The sequence below is a fragment of the Pollachius pollachius genome, assembly GCF_949987615.1.
Source record: "Pollachius pollachius genome assembly, chromosome: 16".
Lineage (NCBI taxonomy): Eukaryota > Metazoa > Chordata > Actinopteri > Gadiformes > Gadidae > Pollachius > Pollachius pollachius.
In genome coordinates this window covers 7,244,868-7,269,801 of record NC_136949.1, presented here as the reverse complement: position 1 = coordinate 7,269,801, position 24,934 = coordinate 7,244,868, and the positions used below count along the sequence as shown (strand labels likewise).

The 24,934-nt window shown below is 45.2% G+C and overlaps 2 protein-coding genes across 2 annotated transcripts; both read left to right on the top strand.

Moving 5' to 3' along the window:
- Nucleotides 1–715: 715 nt before the first annotated feature.
- Nucleotides 716–19,225, top strand: LOC307087694 (clathrin coat assembly protein AP180-like; the record flags this gene model as incomplete). Its single annotated transcript, XM_079753323.1, is given in 18 exon segments — nt 716–845; nt 5,722–5,864; nt 6,483–6,558; nt 6,879–6,981; nt 7,545–7,638; nt 8,152–8,263; nt 8,695–8,801; nt 8,904–8,945; nt 9,847–9,920; nt 10,964–10,976; nt 11,095–11,231; nt 11,768–11,841; nt 12,998–13,210; nt 14,977–15,084; nt 17,490–17,564; nt 18,240–18,326; nt 19,169–19,191; nt 19,193–19,225. Coding segments are annotated over 18 exon segments (1,644 nt in total).
- A 1,941-nt stretch (nt 19,226–21,166) lies between these two features.
- On the top strand, nt 21,167–23,386 carry snap91b (synaptosome associated protein 91b; the record flags this gene model as incomplete). Its single annotated transcript, XM_079754241.1, has 5 exons — nt 21,167–21,230; nt 21,551–21,609; nt 22,539–22,592; nt 22,792–22,875; nt 23,300–23,386. 5 exons carry the CDS (start codon nt 21,167–21,169, stop codon nt 23,384–23,386), a joined length of 348 nt encoding a protein of 115 aa, XP_079610367.1.
- Nucleotides 23,387–24,934: the final 1,548 nt, after the last annotated feature.

Below are 24,934 nucleotides of genomic sequence, written 5' to 3'. Positions count from 1 at the left end.
CTGGAACGGCTAGATCAAACGCGAAGACCGCTACCGCCGATCTGCGTTAATTTCGAAGACATTTAGGGGGGCATGTATTTAAAACAATTGTTTCCTTATTTTTTCTTCCACAGTTGACAGTTAGAAAAAAAAAGCCAGCTAAACCGATGCCCTTTCTAAACGGAAATATTTAACCGACTCATGGATTGCGGGTTATTATAGATCCTAAGGTCCGCATTGAATTTTCACGATATTGCATTATCTCCTATCTCATCCTGCTTTATATTCATTCTCCTGTTTCTTCCTTCCTTTTAAATGTATTTACATATTGCTCTAGCGCTAGCGAATCGGTTCCCCTGCCAGCAGAGTGTTACGTAACAGCGAGGCTTCAGCTAGCCGAGGTGCTGAACTGAACGGTGCTAGACTACCCGGGCGAGCCGAGGGGAACCCATAACCTTGCGTAAGTCTGCTTACACCGAGGCGCGTCCTATAGCACGGCGCACATCATCGCATGTGGAAACACGGTAAGCGTCGGTTGATTTTGATGTAATTTGCTTTTTTCTTATTCGCCCAACGAGAAGGTCACGGGCCTATTCATCGGAAGGAATCGTAGAGGACCGAGCATCGGATTCAGTGTCAAAAAAAAGAAGCAAGCGGGGCTACCACTCTCCCAATCTTATTCATCGTTCCTCAGAAGAATATTCATCGCTGAGTCGGTCGATTCCACGGAGAGAAAATGTCGGGGCAAACGCTCACAGATCGCATTGCCGCTGCGCAATATCAGCTAACGGGATCCGATATGGCCCGTGGTGTCTGCAAAGCCACCACTCACGAGGTGATGGCGCCCAAGAAGAAGCACCTGGAGTGTAAGTGCCCCTTTTCGTTCTCTCCTCTCCCGCATTGCATAGCTTTTAGGACTCCCTGTAGCATCGAGGGTTTGAATAGGCCTACCCCACTAATGTCCCCCGTCCCCTCTTCCTCCAGCCTTCAACATGGGGAGAAAGAGCTGCATACAGACATGCGTATTATAGGATAGGAAAAGAGAAGGAACCGCAGCCGTGCAGCCAGACATCCATAGAGACGGACGGACAGACACACTTGTGGCAGTCACATCCACAGGCAGACAGACAGATGGACATGCATACAGACAGAGTGAGAGAGCGATAAACTATAATGATGGCCTCATAAAGGGATGAAATGTATGTTGGCATGACGCCTACTGATGGTGCCCCGTGCCAACCTATAGCCAGCTAGAGGATGAAAGGTAGAGGGAGTGGATGGGAGAGAGAGAGAGAGAGTGAGATGGAGTGTGTGTGTGTGTGTGTGTGTGGGGGGGGGGGGGGGGGGGGGGGGGGGGGGGGGCACTACACGCACACACAAACATACACCCACATATAGGCACACACAAAAACACACACACACATACATATGGGCACACACCAATACACACAAATACACATACTTGCACAGACGCACAACTACATGCAAACAAACACACTCACACACACACAAACACATACTTATATGGGCACACACCCACCCACACACACACACACACACACACGCACACACACACACACACATAGCCACATACACACCTAAACACACAAACACACACACACTCATGGGCGACCCCCCCCCCCCACATACACACACAAAATGAATATACACAGGATGTTGCAGGCAACATGTTTAATCTACACATGCAATAGTCTTTATGATGACCAATCACACTTAATCTGGTCAGCCCACAAAACCTCACACATAAACAAACACACACACACACACACACACACAGACACACACACACACACACACAAGCGCACACACCTACAACCTCCGCATTGCATACAGCTGATGGATTTATTTGGTCATTCTCTTCGTCCTTTGACATCTTGTGTGTGTATTTCTACTTTGTGCTTGTGTGTGTGTTTTGTGTGTTGCATCCTCACGTATGTATGTGTGTGTGTGTGAGTGCGCGTGCACGGCGGTGAGTGTGATTACTTGGCAGTGCTGGCTCGGACCCGGACCTTATATTGTGTGATCTGTTTCTTTGCTGAATAATTCACGGCGGACGCCATGACTGTTTTGCATTATTTACACAACCAAAGGTGACAGCGTTAGGGCTGGACCGGCCAGAACCACTGCTTTCTAACCCTGCGTGCTTGGTCTCTGGTCTGTGTCTTAGCCGGTTCTCCATGACTCTCTCTCTATCTCCAGTTCCTCTGTGTGCACATGGATGTGCACACTTTGGTTCCAGATACATACAATTGTTTAATGATCATTACACACGGCCACTGTGTTTCTGTGTGTGTGTATGTGTGTGTGTGTGTGGGTGTGTCTGTGTGAATATAGCTTCTATTGTGATTGTGCTCACAGTACTATCTCTGAATTTATTGCAGGTCTCCTCTTACGGTTAACGACCCTACGAGGTGGCGCAAATATGATATCATGTATTATGTTTACACCATAGATATTAGATAGCTCCTGAATTCGCTTGTTAGTCTCTGTACAATCAAAAGAAACATGACAGTGTGAAGAATATGAGCTTAATGTATGTGAATAGGCCGGGTCCATTACTTGGGGGAATTCAAAAAGCTTTGTGTATATAGGCCACTGGGACGCTCTTATTTTGGCGGGGCTAACATGCCCATAAGGAATAGGCCTGTTCAACCCATTAAACTGTAAACATTAGCCCGAAACACAGAGTTAGGCACGTTAAAGTGGAACACATAGTTCACTGCATGGAAACCAATGAAACCAAAGCCAATACAAAAATTGGCGCGGCTATGCACTGTTATTTGAATAGTTCAGAGTGTATTCGTCTCATCTTAACATGGTCGATAACATTGAGGACTGCAGTGTTTGTGACACATTGTCGCCGGTCTTCTCTGTGATCCTCGAGGGGCAGGGGTTGCGATGCGGTTGTCATGGCAATGGGTTGATGAGAGTGTTTGGGAATGAGTTTAATGACAGGGAGGATTCTGCATCACACAGAGACAACAATTTAGGCGGTGGACAGAGGGCTGCTATCACATGTCCGTTTCAATTTAGCACATGACTTTCGTTTTTTTTGTTTTTAATTTTATTCCATGCAGAGGTTGTGATGTGAGATTGTGTCTCAGTCTTTGTTTTAAAGGTGTGAAAAAGGTAATACCAGATAAGGTAGATGCTACTTCATACCTTTGTGTGAATGCGCACATTTATAATTGTAGTTGATTTATTGCGGGTATTCTTAAACTATAACCTGCTTGGTGTGGGACAGAGGTCATAATCGTAGCACACACAGACACACACACTCACACATCCATACACACGGTCACGCTTCATTCTTATCTGTTCTAGCCACTGGATTACTGTAAGAGTCTTAATTTAGCTCAGCCAATCCTTATTAGGGGAACATATACACACACTCACGGTCACACACACACACACACACACACACACTCACACACACACACACACACACACACACACACACACAATCAGGTTGTCCACCAATGATGATTAGCATATACACAAAACAGAGAAACATTGCCTGGCTACATGTCTAGTGTCACACAGCAGCAAAATCACAAACATTTTAGTTAGCATTTGGTAATAACAAGTCAGATACGCCTGTGTACAACCAGTGCTAGCATGGATGCTACCTACTACACCGTCGGTGCATGAGACTCTAGAGTGAGTGGGGGATGGGAAGGAGAGAGGGAGACAGAGAGAGAGAGTAAGAGAGGGAGTGTCTCTCGGTCAACCTTGTGTTCAGCTGTACTGAACCATACCTTAACACACGCAGGAAGCTATTGCGACATGAAGAAATTAGAGCACAGTTTGCCGCACCAAAATAACAATGTTGGTAATGGTTATAAAATACAACAAGCTTGACATTAATTGTGTAAATATTACATTTTGACACCAAATTTGACACACAGAGTTTAAACATCTAATTATTGGAGCAACAGCCTAGGTCACCATTCGCGCTGTTGCAGGAAGGGTTAGGGAGATAATCGTACCGTAATCATTGCTAGTAGTCTCAGTGACACTGAGCTGGAACACACTGCCACCACTTACATACTGGCATCCCCTTATGGCAAGCGTGGCATTACTGTGTGTGTGGGGGGGGTGCGTTTGTGTGTGGGAGGGAGGGAGCAGGGGGTTGGTTGATGGGAGGACGGCCCTTCCCTAGTGATTAGCAATTATCTGTTGACAAAGCTCGAGCTGGCAATCCCCTCCTGTAACCTTTACCAATCCCCACAACCACCATTATGACCACCACCAAGACCACCACTATGACCACTACCATGACCAATGGCAACACCACTATGACAACCCCACAACGACCACCACCACCACCACCACCACCACCACCACCGCCACCACCACTATGACCACCACTATGACACCATTATGACCACTACCATGACCAATGGCAACACCACTATGACAACCCCACCACCACCACCACCACCATCACTCTGACCACCACTATGACACCACTATGACCACTACCATGACCAATGTCAACACCACTATGACCACCACCACTATGACCACCACTATGACACCACCACTATGACCACCACCACTATGACCACCATCAACACCACTATGATCAACGTCACCACCAGCACCAGCACCAATATGACCATCCCCCACCACCTCCACCACACCCGACTCGCCACCATAAATGCAACCAACTCCATCTCTGTGCCCTCACTTTGCAGTCCTCATTTCCTCTTCTATTTGTGTCCAGGTGCACATTAGCCTCCCTGTTCTGTCTATATTTGCGACAAGGCCAAGGTCTGTTCAATGCGCCAGCCTTGAGTCATCCAAGGTGCTGTGCTCCTCTGCCCTATACCGTCTGTAACAACCCACCGCTCGTTCTAAACCTGAAACTAAAATACACATTTGCACGCTGCTTTTTTATTACATCTTGTCGCTATTTAGCTTGGCAATTTTCCCACGTAAATATCTGCAGCACACACTCATTTGCATATTCTTTGAAAGGTTATGTTTCATATTTAGAGGCCATTTAAGTGCCTTCAAGATTCATAACCAACGTGACTCTGCTGCATTAAGATGACAGCTATCTGATGTATTTGATTACCAAAGAGCCTTAAGGATTTAAGCATACTGCAGAACTCGATAATGTTTGAAATAGGCCTACCTTCAGTGTCATCCTGTCTCTCACTGTCTCGATCATAGTCTCTCTCTCTCTTTCTGTCTCTCTCTCCCTCTCTCTCTCTCTCTCTCTCTCTCTCTCTTTCTCTCTTATACATACAAAATAAGTGCTTACTCTACTATCTGTAAATAGAGCCTCCCTTGCTTGCTACCTTGCTGTTTTTTTTTCTTGCTGTCTGTCCGTCTGTCTCTCTCTGTCCGTCTCACCGTCTATCCATCTAATAGTCTGTCTGTACATCTGTCTTTCCATTGGCCCGTCTGCCTGTCTGTCTGACTGTCACTGTGTCTCTAGTAGATATGTGTGTAGGGGAAATGTGTGTATGTGCGGGTGTGTGTTTCCGTCTGTATCTTCAGTCTTTAATAACATTTGTTGATAACCATCAAGCATCCACCATGCAAACGTAACAAGAAAAGATACAAAATCATTCAGGAAAGGCTTCCAACAATGAGTCAGTGGACATCATTATTCCCATGTATTATCCTTTTTTTCATTGTGAGTGAGTGCAGATAAAAAAAAACGGTCTTTAAAGAAACGTCTAACATTATCTTTGTGTTGCGCTACAGATCTGGTGGGTGCCACCAACGCCACCAACGTGAACATCCCCCAGATGGCGGACACTCTGTTTGAGAGAGCCACCAATGCCAGCTGGGTGGTTGTCTTCAAGGCTCTCGTCACTAGCCACCACATGTGTGTCCATGGCAACGAGGTTGGTGGGCGCGGCCCGGTTGCATCAATCTGGCTCGATCTCATTCATCTTGGCTGCTTCAGATGCCTTATAAATTGTACATTTATTAAAGCCAAATTCAATTCAGAAGAGTGCTCAGTTAATCCAATACATTTTCCAAAATTACACATTTAGTGTCCCCACACTCTATACACAAAGGGAGCAAGGATATGTTGAATGCTTACACAATGAGAGTGGTCAATACTACTGTACAAGTCATTTGATTTGGGGGCTTTGGGATCTGTCAGGGTGGATTTGTGTTGCTCAAATAGCTCTAGATGCCGCCCACTCAATGATGGGTTTTAGAACCACAGTGGAATGGGTTAGGGATTTAGACAAAGTACACATCGCCGGCTGAATGAAATGATATAACTCTCTGGAGACCAGTGTCTCAGCAGAAAGCCCTGAAGAGATTGATACAGACACTACTAAATAGTATGATCCTGAAATGTGAATCCTAAATAAAAGGGTACCGGTTGGTATTTTTATTGTGTGCTCAGAAAGTATAGTGTTTTTAGTTCTATGAAAAGAGTAGATAAAATAACTTCATAAAATACAGAGTTTAACCGTTTTTAATGTTGTTTTGTTGTTTACCCACAGAGGTTCATTCAGTACTTGGCCTCCAGGACCTCTCTGTTCAACCTCAGCAACTTTATTGACAAAACCGGTTCACACGGTAAGCATAGAGAACTCCCTTAAGCATCTTGCATGGCTAGTGAGAGAGTGTGTGCTTGATTGACTGCCACTCAAATGGTGAGCAGGGGCTTGTAGCCCATCTATATATTCTCCAGCATGGATAACAGCAGAACAACGCAAATTGGATCATCTTGGACAGACAGGGAGGAATTAACATAAAGACATGCACACAGTGATATATCAGTGTGTCCATGTTATCAGCTAGCAGGAAGTCCATCAGTCATGAATACAAAACTCTGTTGTATCTTCCTCAATATTTCCATGATAATTACGTTTGTATGCTTTTCGTTTCCCCCCAAGGATATGACATGTCCACATTTATCAGACGGTATGGACGCTACCTGAACGAGAAGGCCTTTGCATATCGCCAGATGGCATTTGATTTCACAAAGGTCAAGAAGGGGTACGTTCAACATTCCTACGGCTGACTACATCCTTAAAAGGCGCTCCTTGACCGTAAAACAATCCTTTATGTTGTTTACCTGCTCCATTTGTTTATTAACCGAAAGTTTTGTTTCCTTACACAGTGTGATTCGAATGAAATTGAAATCGCGATTATATTGTGTCTAATTTTATAACTTATGCATGTTATAATATTTGATCACTTTTAACTTCTATTGCTCTTAGTCATTGAGACATGTAGTGAAACATAGTGTATTGCTAGTCATAAGGAGTCTTCACCATTTCTCAAGGATGCCTCCAGGTATAGCTGTGGCAATTGGGAATCAAACTCAGTTCCTTTGTGTTGGGAGTAAAACACCCTTACCACGACACCTTTCAGCCCCCCTTTAACAGTGTCACTCTCGATTTCCTCTGATCTTTCATTTTTTCACTGAGCTATTCATGTCTCAATAAAACGAAGCATTTGTTCTGATGTGATTTATGTTTTTATTACTGGTGCGATCAAATCCATGGATGAGGATTTTTCTAGGGGTTAACCCCCCCTTCTGGTGTCGTGTCCCACAGGGCGGAGGGCGTGATGAGGACCATGACCACGGAGAAGCTGTTGAAAGGCATGCCCGTTCTCCAGACCCAGATCGACACGTTGCTGGAGTTTGATGTGAGAGCCTGACACCCTTCTTCATTGGGAAAAATCTTTCATCATTTCGCACTGTTCACCTTTCAGAGTTCTGCTGGCTCTCCATAGCCTTCTCTCTCACCACCAACCACCCCTTCTCCTCCCTTACTCTCCGAAAAACATCCATCTTACACAATTGTATGTTGTACGTCCTGGCACCTAAAAATAGTCCTTAGCGTTGTGTATCATCTTATCCTAGATATCTTTGTTGTATTCAGGGAATTGGTTAACCTAGCGATTGTAAATGCTTGGCACTTGTTCTTCTTGTTATTCTATGAATAACTTTACTGTACCGACAGCGATATATTGTTTCTCTTTCTTCTGACAAATGTATTTATTGTAAGTCGCTTTGGATAAATGTGTCTGCTTAATGCCCTAAATGTAAATGTAAATGCAATGGAAGCCACCCCAGTTCCTGTACTGTCCTGTGAGAACGGAGTGAGGCGTATCTTACGTTTTTTTGTGATTTCGGTGTGTTTTCCTCTTGCGCCATAGGTTCATCCTAAAGAGCTGAACAACGGAATCATCAACGCAGCGTTCCTGCTGCTCTTCAAGGATCTGGTGAAACTGTTTGCTTCCTACAATGACGGTGTCATCAACCTATTAGGTGAATTACCTGTTACCTTTTCCACACTGGTTTGTTTCAACCAGCAATTCCTTCTCTCTCAGCTTAAAGATGCTGTAGGTTAGATTGGAGAGTTGTAATGAGATAAAGCAGAAATGAGCAGAAGAGAGCAAAATTGAAACTAAAAGACCACAAATTGTCCCCTCCTCCTATCCTTGACCCCTGTGATTGACAAGCAAGATGGATTTCACAAATCAATCACGGCAGAGATCCCCTGATACGTCAGAATAGAGACCAATCAGGTCTCATTACTCAATTCACTCACTAATAGCTGACAGACGGCTTTGCCATGTCTAATAAATTACCCTCAAATATTTGCTCTTGACTCTTACCTACGGTACCTTGAAGCTTTCAAATGTTGCAGTATCATCTTTGCTCATTTGATTCTAATGTGTATTTTATGCTGTGTGTAGAGAAATATTTCAAGATGAAGAAGGGCGACTGTAAGGAGGCTCTTGAGATCTACAAGAGGTTCCTGACCAGAGTGACCAAGATCGGGGAGTTCATGAAGATGGCCGAGGTACAGAGCTACTCTCACACTCCTGGGATATAACTGTATCGCCAAAAATGTCTTCAGTGGTGTTTATTTAGATGTTTTTCTTCTTCTTTCTACCATTAACAGACTATTGGAGTCGACAAAAATGACATTCCTGACATCAACTATGTAAGCATACAGACACACACACACACACACACATGCACGCTGGCACACACACACACGCACCCACACACAAACACACACACACACAGACACGCACACACACACTGACACAAACATACAGACAAACACACACACACACACACACACACACACACACACACACACACTGGCATATCCTAATAACATAATGGTACAATCTTCGCCTAGTGCCTCCACCCGGGTGTAGTGGTGGATCTAGCTGACTCAGACGATGAAGACTGTCCCTTTACACCTCTTGAGGACCCGGTAACCATAGAAACAACAAAGGGTTGCCTGACAGAGTGCCTGTTTTCAGGGTGGTGTTGGGTGTTGGCATGATCTGCTTCTCAGTGTGGTCTCTCTGTCTCTCTCTCTCTCTCTCTCTCTCTCTCTCTCTCTCTCTCTCTCGCTCTCTCGCGCTCTTTGGACAAATAAGTAATAATAAAATATTGATAACCACTCGGTGTGTTTTAAGACATAATTCATATCAAGGCTTAATAGGTCGAAGGATGGGTGTGGTGCTTATCTTATCACTAATAATGAAAAGGAAGATCACAATAAAAAGAGAAAAAAACTATACAAAGATCTTAAAAATACAATAATACGATATCAAAATATTATCAATGAATACATAATAATAATATTTGCATGGGATATTTGCATGGAATAAAACCCAGAAGAACGTCTGCTTAGCCTGGCAGCAAACCAAAACATATTCAGATTCCACCAGCCCCATCCACTCCCTCTTCGGAGTGATAAAACAGCCGCTGGGTTCAGGGATTCACTGATAAACAGAAAGACAGGTAGCAGTAAGTGATTGGCTCATTGATTCGTTTTTCTCCATGGCAACCCCCCACCCCGCCTCCTCCCCCTCCTCTGCCTTCAGGCTCCCAGCAGCATCCTGGAGTCCCTGGAGACACACATGAACGGCCTGGAGGATGTGAAGGGGGGAAAGAAGGGGTAAGTCAGTGAGTCACATGACCCCGTGCCCCCGTTGACCTCGGAGAGACACGTGGGACGTTGTGTAACGCAGTGCAACGAGATGCGGTGATCTCGTAAGATGTGTGTGTGTGTGGGAGGGTGGCTGGGTGGTTGTGTGTGTGCTGGTGTGGGTTTGTGGGTTTTTTCGAAAGTGTGTGGGTGTGCGTGTGTGTTTCTTCAAGTGTGTGGGTGTGTTTTGCGAGTGTGTGTGGGTGTGTGTTTGTGTGATAATTCATTCGCTGTGGTGGTTTGATTAAACTGCAAGTGACTGGGTAGCAATTACAGCCTAACAGTCAGAACTGAATCCTAACTCAACTGGATATGATTTCGGTTTTTGGTTTTCCTGTTGATTTGGTTTAATTTAATCCCTCCTTTCTTCTTATTGCATCTTATGTTCATTTGGAATCACCAGGGAAGGGTGAGCATACTTGTTTCAATTGGGGTGGCTGACTAAGTAAACTAACTGTTTTATTGTATAAGTATTACCAAGCCTACGTAGGCACTCACTTATTGAAGCCTTGACGTGTGCTGTGTTTTTTCCTGGATGCCTTTCACTGCACTCTGATCTTAATGTGTTGAACTCAAAGGTCTTGATGTGTTGCCAATAAGAGACACATGATGAGAATAAGACCCTGTGTTGTTAATGCATCCCAAATTCACTGCACCCAATGTATAATTCGTCGCCTTAAAAACACGTCATGTGTGTCACAATATAAAGGGTTTTCTTCCAAACTCTGACTGGTCAAATCATGAATATTACATCATTTAGGCAATTATATTCCCTATATTTCAATATTGAAGCGTTTTTTTCTAAATGTGTGAAAATAATGTTTTGGAAGAAACTCTTTCCGTGTGAACAATCTATATTAGATATAGATAGTTTCAGTATTAAAGGATTTGTTTGTCCAACATCCATTATAGACTTGATTTCATAGACCTATTTAGCACTACTAACACACCTGCCAAACTACACATTCTCTTCACATCTAATTCACCTTTATTTTACCCTTTCTCTCCCTCAGGTCTCCATCAAAGGTAAAGATTTGACTCTTCTTAAACTCCTGCCTTCTGTAATTTTCCATCGTCTTTGCGACGCACTGTTGTACTCATTTGCATATGATATCAAGACAGGGTTTCCTGCTCCTTCTTGCAGGGCTCCCCTACAAACAATGTTTCCCCCACTTCCACTCCGGCCAAATCCTCCAACGCCGTCCCCACACTGCAGCCCCCACCCGGGGAGGCCGCCGGTGCCGTGGCCGCCGCCGCCGCTGCTCCAGAACCAGCCGAAGAGTAAGACGCCATTTTGTGTAAAAATTAACAGCAGCAAGCTCTTTTTTTCTTCACACCATTTTGTCCACCATTTAGATTCAGATTGTAGTACTCGGACAAAGATGGACCAATAATTAATATTGAAAAAAATGTATATATTGATCAACACTAGGTAGGTTTCAAGCCCATAAAATAATGGCAGGAAGTGAACAGATGTTAACTTCAGTCTCTTTCTCTCTCTCTACCACTGTCTCTGTCTCTCTGTCTCTGTCTCTGTCTCTCTCTCTCTCTCTCTCTCTCTCTCTGTCTCTGTCTCTCTGTCTCTGTCTCTCTGTCTCTCTCTCTGTCTCTCTCTCTCTCTCTCTCTCTCTCTGTCTCTCTCTCTCTCTCTCTCTGTCTCTCTCTCTCTCTCTCTCTATCTCTCTCTCTCTCTCTCTCTCTCTCTGTCTCTCTCTCTCTCTCTCTCTCTCTGTCTCTCTCTCTCTCTCTCTCTCTCTCTCTCTCTCTCTCTCTCTCTCTCTCTCTCTCTATCTCTCTCTCTCTCTCTCACTCTCCAGCTCTCTGTTGGACCTGGACCCTCTCTCCTCCTCAGGTCCATCTGGACCCTCAGCAGCTCCTACTTCCTGGGGCGGTAGGTGGTATTTCATTGATTGATTGATGGAATCATTGAAAAGCCAGTACATCCCAATAATGCATATGTCCCCTCTTCTACTCCTTCTTCCTTTTCTTGCTTTCCCACAGATCTCCTGGGGTCAGGTTAGTGTCTCGTTGCAAGTTCTGTTGGCCTCCTGAATTGTAGGCTATAATCTAGTTCAGCTTTATACAGCACTAAAACCCAGTTTACCTTGGTTTCAGTTTGAAAGCTGGACCCCACTGTGAAATATCAGTTGGTATCGATGACAAATATAATATATGTATATCATACCTCTTATTGATTTTTTTGGTAACACTTTATAATAACATTCAGTCATATGTCATTTAGAAGCCTTTGGTTAATGACAAACTAATAATTTGCAAAACATGCATATTAAAGCATTAAGTGAATGACAAACAAAAAATTGTCATTAATAATCCATTAACCTTGCAACCTGAATTGCCAGGTTTATGGAGCCTTGATTTTACTACAAGGTGTGACGTTGATTGGCGATGACAAACCATGTTCAAATCTACCCTTTGTCCCCTTTACAAATGTACGAGTGTCCACCCAGGTGTACAATGGCTAGATCAGCCTAAAACAAAGGATTAGTTCATCATTAACTAAAGGCCTATAAATGACTTATGACTGATCTTTATTATGAGGTGTGGATCTGAAACGCTGAGCTCCAGGTAACCTGAAACAGTAATGTCAGTGTGTTAGAGAAAACATAGGCTACAGCCCCTAGTGCTTTGGAGGTACTCCTTGCTTGTCTCATCGTGTTGTTCTCTTAGTCTCTCTGTTTCTCTCTGTTTTCTCCTCCTTCTTCCCTCCACATCTCCGTTGTTTGGTCCATGACGGCCTCTTTCTTTTGGGGTTTCCGCTCACCTTCCGGGTGATCGGCTTTATTGCTTTGATATTTATATCGTTTTGTATTTACTTTTCGGTTTCGTAATATAATTTTGGGGGGATTTCGACATTGGTTCCTTAATAACCGTCACTCGATCTTGGTGATCTCGACCAAACTTTCTTTGGGGGTTGGTTTGTTAATTCGGTTCCTTCGTTCGGTTCCTTTCTTTTTTTTTTTGGGCGGTTTGCTTTTCCCCCTGAACGCCCCCCCCCCCCCCCCCCCCCCCTCCACGTCGCACGACAGAAATGGGCGACTCCTTGTTATCCGAACCCACCCTCATGGCTGAGGCCGCGCCCCCCTCCGCCCTGGCCACGCCCACTCCTGCCCCCACACCGACAGCAGCAGCAGCAGCAGCAGTAGCAGCAGATACCGGAGCCTCCCTAGCCCCTCCCACTAGCACGGCAGCTGTCGCCTCCTCCTCCTCCCCCAGCAACGCCAATATGGATCTGTTAGGAGGTCAGTGGGCTTTCAGAGGAGCACCTCTGCAGAGCTCCGCCCCTCAAAGCCTCTCCGTCGGCCGTGATGCAAAGCGCATGTGTAGAGTTAATATCACCGTGACCTGTGCCGCATATTGTCAATACCCTGCAAGGTTATAGGAGTGCTAAAGACGCTGTGCTCAAGTCCACAAGGAATATGATTTATGGGCTTATGATGATGATGGTTTAGTGGGTTTCTTGACACGGTTAGATGTCACTTACATAACCCTAATTGGAATAGGAATAATAGTGGGTAGAATAATAGAAGACGGTGGTAGATTGGATAGTCGCTTGGATAGATGTTTCCTTAGCGTGGTTGTAAATGGTCAGGGTAAATTGAAGACGAAAGGACTTGCAGGAGCGTGACAATATGTGAAAATGCAGTTTCTCTCTCTTACACACACACACACACACACGTGCACGCACGCACCCACACGTGCACACACACACACACACACACGCATAAACACACTATATAAGTGCTGCTTACACATTCTTCTAATGCTTGATGGAAGGGCTAATACAAATCTAGCCAATGAGCATTTACAGTATGTGCTACAGGGCTTGTTCATCGTGATGTCACATTGCAACGACCGCCTCCGTTTTGGAAGCAAAGAAGTCTTGGAATAGTAGTTATTATGTAATTAGTTATGTTGTTTGGGTCATTTTTGTTATTTATGAAAATATGAATTGATGTGTCACTATAGGGAGATATTGTTATGTTTGAAAGTGCCACAGCGTTTCTTATGCAAGACATGGCAAAACAAGGTTTTCATTAGCCTAGTTTATGGTTTATTTATGTTAATTGAAGATTTTATAGAACTACAACTCTCTTAAATCTGCTCAAAATGGCAGGGTATCACCAACAAAAAAATCCCATGATGCATTCTGATGTGCAAGCCCTATAGCATTGGATTGCTCCCAGACATATGTATACACATAATAATTCATGCATTCGGTTTGATAGCCCGACAGGCTTTTCCCTGGCTTCAACGAAAAGCAATTCTATCAAACCCTGTCATGCTGCTTCAGCTGTAATTAATCCAAATCTCGCTTTGCTCAGAGTCCATGGACGCTTGTAGTTGTAGTTCTTAGTGGAATGTTAGATACCCGCCCGCCCCTCTTCGTAGTTAAACACCTGCTTCCACGCCTCTTATCCCCTCATTCGTCCGTTCACCTGTCAATCACCCATGCTACAAATCAATGTTGTGATTTATAATTGTTCACATTGTACACATTAAAACTAACTTATTAATGTCATTATAGTGCATAATGACATTAAAATAACATTAATAATACTCAAGGTAAACATTTAAGGTAAATCAATTTTCTACTGCTTATTTCTACTTCAATCTTTACTTTATAGAGATGTGTCTTGAATGTTTTCTCTTGCATCCGGTTCACCAGTCACTCTTTTCATCCTGCTCACTCTCTTTTGTCTTTTTCCTATTTTATTTATATTTTTTTATCTTCTTTCTTTCGTTCGTGCGTTTGCTCTCTCTCTCTCTCTCTCTCTCTCTCTCTCTCTCTCTCCCTCCCTCCCTCCCTCCCTCTCTCTCCCTCCCTCCCTCCCTCCCTCTCTCTCTCTCTCCCTCCCTCTTTCCCTCCCTCCCTCCCTCCCTCCCTCCCTCCCTCTCTCCCTCCCTCTCTCTCTCCCTCCCTCCCTCTCCCTCCCTCCCTCTCTCTCCCTCTCTCTCTCTCCCTTTGTTATCCTTGTGTGATGACTGGGGTCTGGGGGCACCTCAGATGCCTTTTCAACACCGGCCCCTGCTGCCCAGACCCCTGCAGCCCAGGCCCCCGCCACAGCCGACGGCGGGGCCCCTGCCCCCACACCAGCCACCGGCGCTGCAGCTGGTGGGTGTTGAAACTTACCTTAACTTACCTTAACCCTTTACGAATATATTAACTATATATGTGGCGGGAGAGTTCGTATGTTTTTGTAGTTTAGTGTGTGTGTGTTTGTGTAGTCAAGTGTGTGTGGGTGTGTTTGTTTAGTCAACTTTGTGTGTGTTTTTTGTGTGTGCATGTGTCTGCTAGTGTAATCAAGTGTGTGTGTATTTGTGTGCGTGTGTGTGTTAGTGTGTTTGTTTTAGGCACATGTGTGTGTGTGTGTGTGTGTGTGTGTGTGTCTGTCCGTGCCAGTATGTGTTTGTTTAACCCATTCAGACCGGATCACGCATCTGTGCGTGTTTACCTTTAAGACCGGATTGCGCATCAATGGGTGTTTACCATTAACCCATTTGTACCGGCTGCGCGGAGCAACATTGTATCTACTAGATACAATGTTGCGCCGCACAGCAGCCGGCACAATTGGGTTAAGTGTGTTTGTTTTGGCCACGTAAGTGTGTGTGTGTCTGTCCTCACCTGTGTGTGTGTTTCCACACACTAGTGTGTCTGGTGATACCTCGACTGGCCATTGTTGTGGCCTTTGCCAGGGTCTGTTCCAATGACGGTTTGATTATCCGCTGTTGCTGTGCTCTGGTGTGGCGTATCGATGTTGCCATGGTGAACAAAGAGGAGGATGAATGCTTTTAAGTGTTACAAGATCTTCGGGGGTTGTTGCTGTGTTCGAGTGGGCAGTGTGGGCCAGCAAACAGCCAAGTGCTTTTAATCAACTTTCTCCGTTTGGTCAAATGGATGCTTTCCCTACACATGACGCCTTTTCTGGTTTGCCGGCATTATCTTTTAGAGGTTTCTGTGGATTGGATAACGAGCTGGCTTGCATTTTTTTTAATGGTGTTATGTGTAGCACCTCAGTTCTCACACACGCACAGCGCTTTTTTTTTTTAAGTGTTTCATTGAGACACTCGGTGCGATGTCCGCTTCGCACCACGCCCCCTAGACCCCCCATCAGAAAGCTCCGGAGACTCTAGGAGTCCTGCTTCCTCCTATCCCTCACCTCATCTCATCCCTCACCTCATCTCCCATTTCCATTTCCTCTTCCTGAGAAATCCATTGTCCTCATGTGAAACTCATGTATTCTGCATTATATCATAACCTGTGTTGTCATATACCATCCATATCCCCCACACCTGTCGTCCCCCCATCCATCCCTCCCCCCTCCCCCTCCTGAAGACCCCTTCGCCCCCTCGGGCGGTGCCCCCGTCGCTCCCTCGATCGGACTGGATCTCTTCTCCATGATGCCCGAGCAGAACGCCATGGGCGACGGGCTGGACCCCTGCTTCGGCGGGGCGGTGCCCCCGCCTCAACCCTCCCCGCTCTTCACCTCCGCGTCCAACACCATCACCACCGCCGCCACCATCTCAGCACCCGCCCCCGTGCCTGCTCCCTCCTCCGCCGCCATCAGCGCCAACCCCTCGCTAGACCTGTTTGGTGGTAAATGTTTCAGACGCCGCCACCCTCGTCTCTCACCCTTGTGTGGCCCTGGGGTTCGATTGGCTGTCTCCTATCTTCTCCTCTCCTGGCCTCCCCTTCTCCTTATCCTAACAAGTTTTCTCCCCCTCCTCTCCTCTCCCCTCTTCTCCGGTCTTTTCTCTCCTTTCCTCGTCTCGCTTCTCCTCTCTTCTCCTGTCCTATCCTCGCCTATCATGTCCTCTCCTCTCCTCTCTCCTCCTGTCCTGTTTTCTCCTCTCCTCATCTCTCCTCTCCTGTCCTTGCCTCTCTTCTCCTGTCCTATCCTCTCCGCTCCTCTTTTTTACTCTCCCTTCCTCTCCTAACCTCGCCTTGCCCCTTCTCTCTTCTCTTTGTCTCTTCTCTCCTGACCTCCCCTCCTCCTTTCTCTTCACATTTCATCTCTCCTCTCCTCTTCGCTCCTTCCTCTCTCCTTTCCTTCTCTTCCTCTCTTCTTTCCCTGGCTATATGCTCCTCTCTTCTCTCCTAGCGTCCCCTCTCGTCTCCTCTGCTGTGCGTTTCTCTTTATTCGTTCCCCTCTGATCCCTGGTTGTCGTGTCTCATCATTTACGCTCAGTTGACACCCCTCCCCTTTTCATCTCTCCATCTCTGTTTCATTCTCCACCTTCATCCTCCCTGCTTTTTCATCCGGCTAATGTGCACATATTGACGTGGCTCCTTCCCTTTCTCCGTCAGGTCACCTGCCTCGTATCCCAACAAGATAACCTTCCATCTTCCTCCCATCAGGTCACCTGCGATGTGTTCTGAGGCATCGCTTTACACCTTTTCCTTTCACTGCGTTTGATTATCCAATTATGACTTGAAAACCAAAAAAAGAAAATAAAGAAAACAAGCCTTTCCACAAGTGTGCATAGCAACGTGTCTCTCTGTGCACGCTGCGTTTGTAGATATGTTCGATGCAATGCCAGATACGAACGTCTCCGGGGCTGACTCCGCTCCCAGTGTGGATCTGTTTGCAGCAGGTACCCCTCCTCTCGCCCCCCCCATCCCCCACCTCCGACCTGCTGGTGTGCAAATCCCTACCTTCCCTCTCTGCATCCCTCTGCTTTGCCCTGGATGCGGAGAGAGTCATGGCTGGGGAGGTTGACTCCCGGCTGGAACGCATCGGGTGCGATGCCCGATGTGTGCAAGTGCTACCCTGCTGCAACCTATCACACCCTTGAGCAAGCGCTTACCCAGCTCTTACATGACACGTGTCTTCAATTACTTCATTGATTTATTATTATTATTTATTTTGCATCTGAGAATTAACTGTAAGTGAATGAAAACGAAAGTGATAAAGTAGCGAACGAGTGACTTAATAGCATTCCCGTCTGGGTTAGCAACAAGCTACTCACCATCGCGGAAGCAGCCTTTCCCTCTCTGCTGAGCATGGTCTACCGTAGCTCGACGATAGCCACAGTGCACCATAAAGAGCCTGTTTAAGCATCTAGGTGTGTGGGACTGCTTTTAATTTGTATTTTCTTCCCCCACGCGCATGCAGGCATGTACACACACGCCTGAGTATGCGTTGGGGGTGTGCACACGCGTGTGGTGGTGTCTGCGTGTACGGATGCTGTGTTGGTTGTCGCATAGCGAGTGGCCATTTTGTGTGCGTTTTTTGTATTAAAACGTCGTGTTCACCTTGGCCTTCATAGGGGATATGTTCTCCTCTCCCGCCCCCCACCTCTCGTCCACAACTCCCTCCAAAATGGACAGTGGTGCCATCATGAATCTGTTTGGTGGTGGGTAACCGGCCGAGCTCTCCTCTTCCCGTTTCCTTTGATATCGTTTTCAGAAAGTCTGAGATGTGTGTGAATGAATGCAGTCAGGGTATTGTTGTTTTCAGTGTTAACTGGATGGGTATTTCAAGGTTGAGGAGATTCTTTGGGAAATATCGTTTTGGTTCTGGTATCTTACTTTAGAGTTATCTTGGTTGGGTTGTGAACCAGATTCTTGTTTCCTGTCTGGCTATCTGGGGCTGTGATTGGACTGGATGGTGTTATGCTTGTTAGTTAATTACTTAATCTCTATGGTAATTTATTTAAAGGTTCAATATGCTAAATATAATTGTTTTTAATGTCCTCTAAAAAAATTATATTGTCAGGTCGACCATAACTTTAATGCTAAAGAGATCTAGGTAAATTGCTCTCACTCTGAAACAGCTTAGAGAAATCTCATGTTACAGTTTAAGTACCAAGCCTCTCTGGAAGAGGATGGGTGAGGTTTGGGAAAAGCAAGGCTGAGGAACAGAGTGTATTTAATTTTTCTCAAGTCATACTGGAGCTAGTTTGAAATCGCAAATAATGCACATAGTTCCGTCAAATTATGTTGAGAAGCCTTTTTTATTCCGACTTTGAATGAAGAGATTATGGAGGAGATTATGTGTGTGATGATAAATATAATAACTGTGTATACTCAAATGACGTTCCTTTTTAACACATGGCTGTCTTGCTCGGTGTTCCCAGCATTCCCAGGTTGACTGTTAACCCCTTCTGTGCCCTCCATGCTGCGTCTGGGAACGGCCACGGACACTTTTTTATTTTTATTTTTTAAATTTTTCGCCGCGTTCTGGTTGGCTGGCCAGAACCCGCCGGAGCAGAAGCCACACCCCCTGCACCCGCGGGCCCCGGTGCCGAGCTGATGTCAGGTAAACAAGGGCTCCACACTTCACTGCATGACCATTAGGAAGCGCTTGTTGGCAACGCTTTGATTTAATTTAACATTAAACGACATTAAAGGTCCCATATTATGCCACCAGGTGTGAGCCATTACAAGCCTCTAGTGACATCACAGTGGGCGTGTCCACCTATATGTGTGCCGGGTAGATGACCAACGTTTGCTACAGTCCACTGGGTAGGCTGGTAGACTGATTTATCTGGCTCACATCTACATGGAAACGCCCACTTGTGATGACACTAGAGGCAGATTTTCAAAATGGCTTGTAATGGCTAATCACACTCACACCTGGTGGTATAAAATGGGACCTTTAAACAACATTAACATACTGTGACATGATGTTACATGTTTTACAAAGTGCCATCCATCTAGTTCTCCTATTGATGACTGTTTTTGCCGGTTTTATGGCCCAAATGTTGTTGATCCTTCAATAACTATAATGTGGGTTGTCCATACCTCAATACCACACCACAGCCTGTATTCCTCATACTCTCTGTATTGTAAATGTTCGGGTCATTGGATGAGGTGTATTGTGTGACGGACCATAGTTTGTTGAACATGTGTATTCAAAGCTTTATGTACAGATAGGTCTCTCTATCTAACATCATGAGTCATACATCTCAAATTCAGCACGCATACCGTGTGCATATTTATGAATGAATGAGTCTCGTGGGATTTCCCCTTCCATCCCTCGCCGCCGTCATTTCACTGGCCAAGTGGCTGTAACCATGGGAACTGTGTCACCCTGGCAACAGTGGCCTTTCTCACCTGTGTTCGCCTGGTTTCCCCCCCTGTCAGCGTCTCTGCATGTGACGTAACTGATGGTCGATGAGTACTTCGACTAATACGACCGCTATAGAGACCTAACTTTTCCTTTCCTCTTGCTATCTTTCGTCTTCCTCTGTGTCACAATAACTCATCTGTATTGGAATCATTTATTTTGCATTGACTATCTCACTTCATTGTGTCATCTCTGTCTCACTTTCTCTCTCTGATCATTCTCTTTTGCTCCCTTTAACACGTTCTTTCCTTGCTTTTCATCTGGCTCATGGTTTGGCTCATTGCTTGCTTCCTGCCTTTTGATTGGGTGAGTGCCACGCTAATTTCCCACAGTGCACTGCTGCATTGCAGTGCTACGAGCTTAGCAGCACCACGCCGCACTGTGACGCCTGGCATTTGGAATGGGAGTGTGTGTGTGCGCGTTTGTGTGTGTGTGAAATTAAGTACCAGCCGTATGTCTCTACTGCAGACTTCTGTAGAGGAAAATGAAATACTGTTGTAGTTGCCTTGGTTTTAAACCACTAGTTATTGGCTGGTTTCTTGCAGATTTTTATTTGCATATGATTTTGTCAGAGTGTGCGTCAGTGCGTGCATGTGTGTGTGTGTGTGTGTGTGTGTGTGTGTTCCCTCTGATTAATATCATGTGAATACTAAATCATTGTTATCATAGTGATTACTATACGCATCAATGTAGAATACTATTAGTACTAGTGGTCCTAAATTAATGAATTGTTAATGATAAGTTCATCATTAACTATAGGCTTATAAATGATTTATGACTGAACATTACTGTAAAATGTTACCGGCAAATGTATATATAGAGCGCCCTTAAAACACACCAAAAAAATTCCAATAAAGATACGAGAAGATAAAAGCAATTATACACCGCAGACATACATTGTTTATAAAAAAAGATACTGTAAACGGAAACAGTTTTCATTTTTAGCCCTGCTTTTAGTATTATTCTACTATCATTCCATTAGCCGCGACATAAATATGATTAGCATATGATGAAGAACCCGGTTTGGTTCATCTTCTCTGTGAATCTCTGGTGCTCTGAGCCCTCTCTCTAACCACGTTGTGCTGTCCCCCGTCTGCTGTAGCTTTCGATGGCCTAGGAGACGTCATGAAGCCAGCCGTCACCCCACAGGCCACTGACCTGGATGCCACCATGGCTAGCATGGCGGGGAGTAAGTAGCCCGATGAATTTAGACAACAGCCAGTATGTTAAGATAACGAGAGACTGATTATCGGAGCTACAGTCACACATTATATTAGCATGGAGCGAGTTGCATCCTTGTTGACTGCAAGGTCTCTTTTTCATGTTTTTTGCGTCATGTAAGTTATGTTCATTGAACCTGAGAAATTAGAAAAAGAAAGCTTTGAATGACCCAAATCTGATATAACTGTAGAAAGATGTAAATTCAAAGAAAGGCAACTTATACCTTGTTCTATCTCTCTCTGTCTCTCTCTCTCTCTCCTGCTCTTCCTTGCCCTCTCTCCACCACAGATCTCTCGCTGGGAGCCCAACCGACTCAGGTAGCTCCCCCAAGTTGGGGTGCTCCCATGGTAAATGTTGTCTGTGTCCTATAGCATGGAGTGGAGCCGCATGGCCGTGACAGACAGGGCATCCAGCAAATCGCAAGTGTTGCCCTCTTCAGGCTCTCCAGGGTTATCCAATCGTCATGACATATGACATTCTGAGCGGCCCAGCAAATAAAAAAAAATCAAGGATGTGTCAAAGTAAAAGTCAGATGCTTGTTGTCAATGTTACAACTCCATCCAAATGACTAAAAGCGAATACAATTCCAGGCAAGGGTAGTTCAATAACTACTCTAACCTTCTATTTCTTCAGAAATGTATTTGTTCGAGACCTTCTGGAGAGCGACGAGTTGGCAAGAGTTAGTGCTCAAGAAGGAAGCTGTGACTTTGAAACAACTTCTATGCTTAACATTGTATGATGTTTAAGCAGTAGCTATGCAACCCAAAGCTACCTGTCTGCCTCTCTTACTGCTTTATATTTTGCACTTCTGTTTGCATAGAAAGTCACCTAAGCAGCAGCAACTAGCTGTATTTTTAAATCAATACATTGTACAAGCCATTTCGCCGTAACTTTAAATTTACGTCGAAGACACCTTTAAAGATTTTTCCACGATCTATCAAACATTGAACCCCACATGAACCAATTAGGCTTACTTTAGATGATCCGGCTCTCTCTATTGCTATACGTCTGGTCCGTTACCTGTTGGTCCTTTGTTTTTCGTAAGCGTTTAATGTCTTAATGTCTTAGCTTAGCATTCTACATGTACATCACGTGTGACCCCCTTCTCCCCTGTCGTCGCCCCCTGTCCTGCGTTGCCGTGGTGATGTGTGTGTGTGTGTGTGTCGTGCGTCTTCGCCTGCAGTGCTTTCACCCGTGGTTGTTGTATGTCGCATTGTAACATCCCAACCTCCCTCCCTCTCCCTCAACCCCCCTCCCCGCTCCGCAACACCCATAGACTGCACCTGCTGGGGTCCCAGCATTTATGGGCACTTACCCCACCTACAGCATGGTAAGACCGGCAGTCCCGGGCCCCTACTGAGGCCCCCCGGGACGTTAGGAACACCTAGCGGTGGCCTTTGACCTCTTCCAGGCAGCCTATCAGAACACAACACCCTATCAGAACACAACACGCACATCAAACGTCCCCAGGTTGAGATTGTCTCTTACTTGTGTTTCTCCTCTCTCCCGCGGTATCCTCGGTAATATAGTCGGGGTCCCCGGGAGGTGGGGCCCCCATGATGCCTATGCTTAGGCCGGGCTTCCCCGCTGCTGGAGCCGCCACTGGCGCCCCGGTAATAATCAAGGAGCAAAGATACGCACTCACGCAGACACACTGGCACACACACACACACACACATAGGCTCACACGTAGACTTAGGGGCGACCGTTTGTGAGACAATAGCGAGGTTTAGCACCTCCTATTGGTTGCAGCATGATTGTACTAACAATACATCATCTGTGGTATTATTCACATTGTTTTATTACAGTATTACATATAATAAAAAAAGAATCAGGGAGGGATATTCAATGCTTCTAGACCAGCATGTCCCGAGACACTCCTGTAGTCGGGGGATAGAGATAGCTGAGTTAGCTAGATGTGTGTGTGTGTGTGTGTGAGCTTCACCTGCATGACGACCCCAAAAAGAGTTGGACTTAGCTAGTGGGCGTGTTTCTGCTGGCGTTAGCGTGAGTGATAACCTGGCCGTGTGTCTGCAGATGTCCCCGGGGGTCACCCAGAGCCCTAGGAGGCCCCCTCCCCCCAGAAACGCCCTGGACGACCTCAACATTAAAGACTTCATGTAGTCTGCTACCCAGAAAGCCCCCTAAAGGTAAGGTAACAAATCTGTCTTTGCGTGGTGGTGCTTGATATCTGTGATGGTTTTCTCTCTGTTTGAGGTTTGCATTTGATTTGCATTTTAACGTTATGTTAATGTTAACAATGTGGCCATAGTGAAAATAACACTAATGTGGTTCATTTTTCCTGATTACTCTCTCTGCCTTCCTCTCTTTCTTTCATACACTCTCCCTCTCTGTCTCTCTCTCTCTGTCTCTCTCTCTCTCTCTCTCTCTCTCTGTCTCTCTCTGTCTCTCTCTCTCTCTGTCTCCCAGAGGTTGTTGTGTCTGGAGCTCTGCGGCTGTGGATGTGTGCGCCTTCCCCTTACTGCCTTCCCCCTCGTTCCAGACCACCCCAACCCTCCCCCCTCCTCTCAGCTATACATCAGCCATCAGCTTACACAGCCCCTTAACTTAAACCCCCCCTCACCCCATCAAATGTTGTAGCACAACCGTGAATGTGAACCCTAGATACAGAAAAAAATATTATTCTGTTTAATGTGTGTGTATGTGTGTGAGTATGGGTGTACCTCAGTGTTAATCTTTACTTAGTATATTATGATGTAAAAAACAAAAAAAACAACCCCAAAAAAATGACCCCCATTGTATTTAGATTCATTCTGGGTTTATGTGTATCAGGTGACTTTTTGAATGGTGGACATGTGTTTAGTTTCATTTACGCATCTTCCCAGCCGAGGACTTTGTTGTTAAATGTGGACTGTGTATGGTGTGTGTGTGTGTGTGTGTGTGTGTGTGTGTGTGTGTGTGTGTGTGTGTGTGTGTGTGTGTGTGTGTGTGTGTGTGTGTGTGTGTGTGTGTGTGTGTGTGTGTGTGTGTGTGTGTGTGTGTATATACCTCACTGGCCAATCCCCACCGTTTCCCTTGTCATTTGACCTAATGGTGAGCTATGTTCATGACATCAGTAAACACATAGATGTTCTTCCGTGATTACGACCATCCATTCTCCCTGCCATTGGTACACCAAACCTCTCTGAGAACAGTTCTGAATATCAAAATGTAACTTTTTGAAAAAAAGCCTCCATCTTGCACTGTTTCTATTTAACAAACTCTATAGTGCTATTAGCTTAGTCTTTTTTTCCAAAGTTGTTGCTTTCATTTTTATCATTTATGATTATCGATAGCAAATTGTGAACTGTGTTCAATTGACATATGCATTTTAGTATATTTTGAGTATAGATTATACATATTTTTCTTTTAACTTTTTTGAGAACAAAAATATATATTTTTCGTTATTTCAACAAATCATGGAGGAAAATGTGCAAACAGATTAAAAAAAAGCCCCGGCTTTCTTTGTACATATCTTACACTGTATTCAGAGGCAGTATTGAATGCAACACCAGCCTCAAGTGTTATCTGTTGCGCTCTCTGCTGGTGTGGAATGGTATTGCACCATGGCATGCAACACGAGGTAAACTCTGGGAATTATTCAATTTCTAAAAAGAAATCGCTCAGCATTCTCTGGTCCTGAACGATGGACAGATATGTAATCTTACTGTA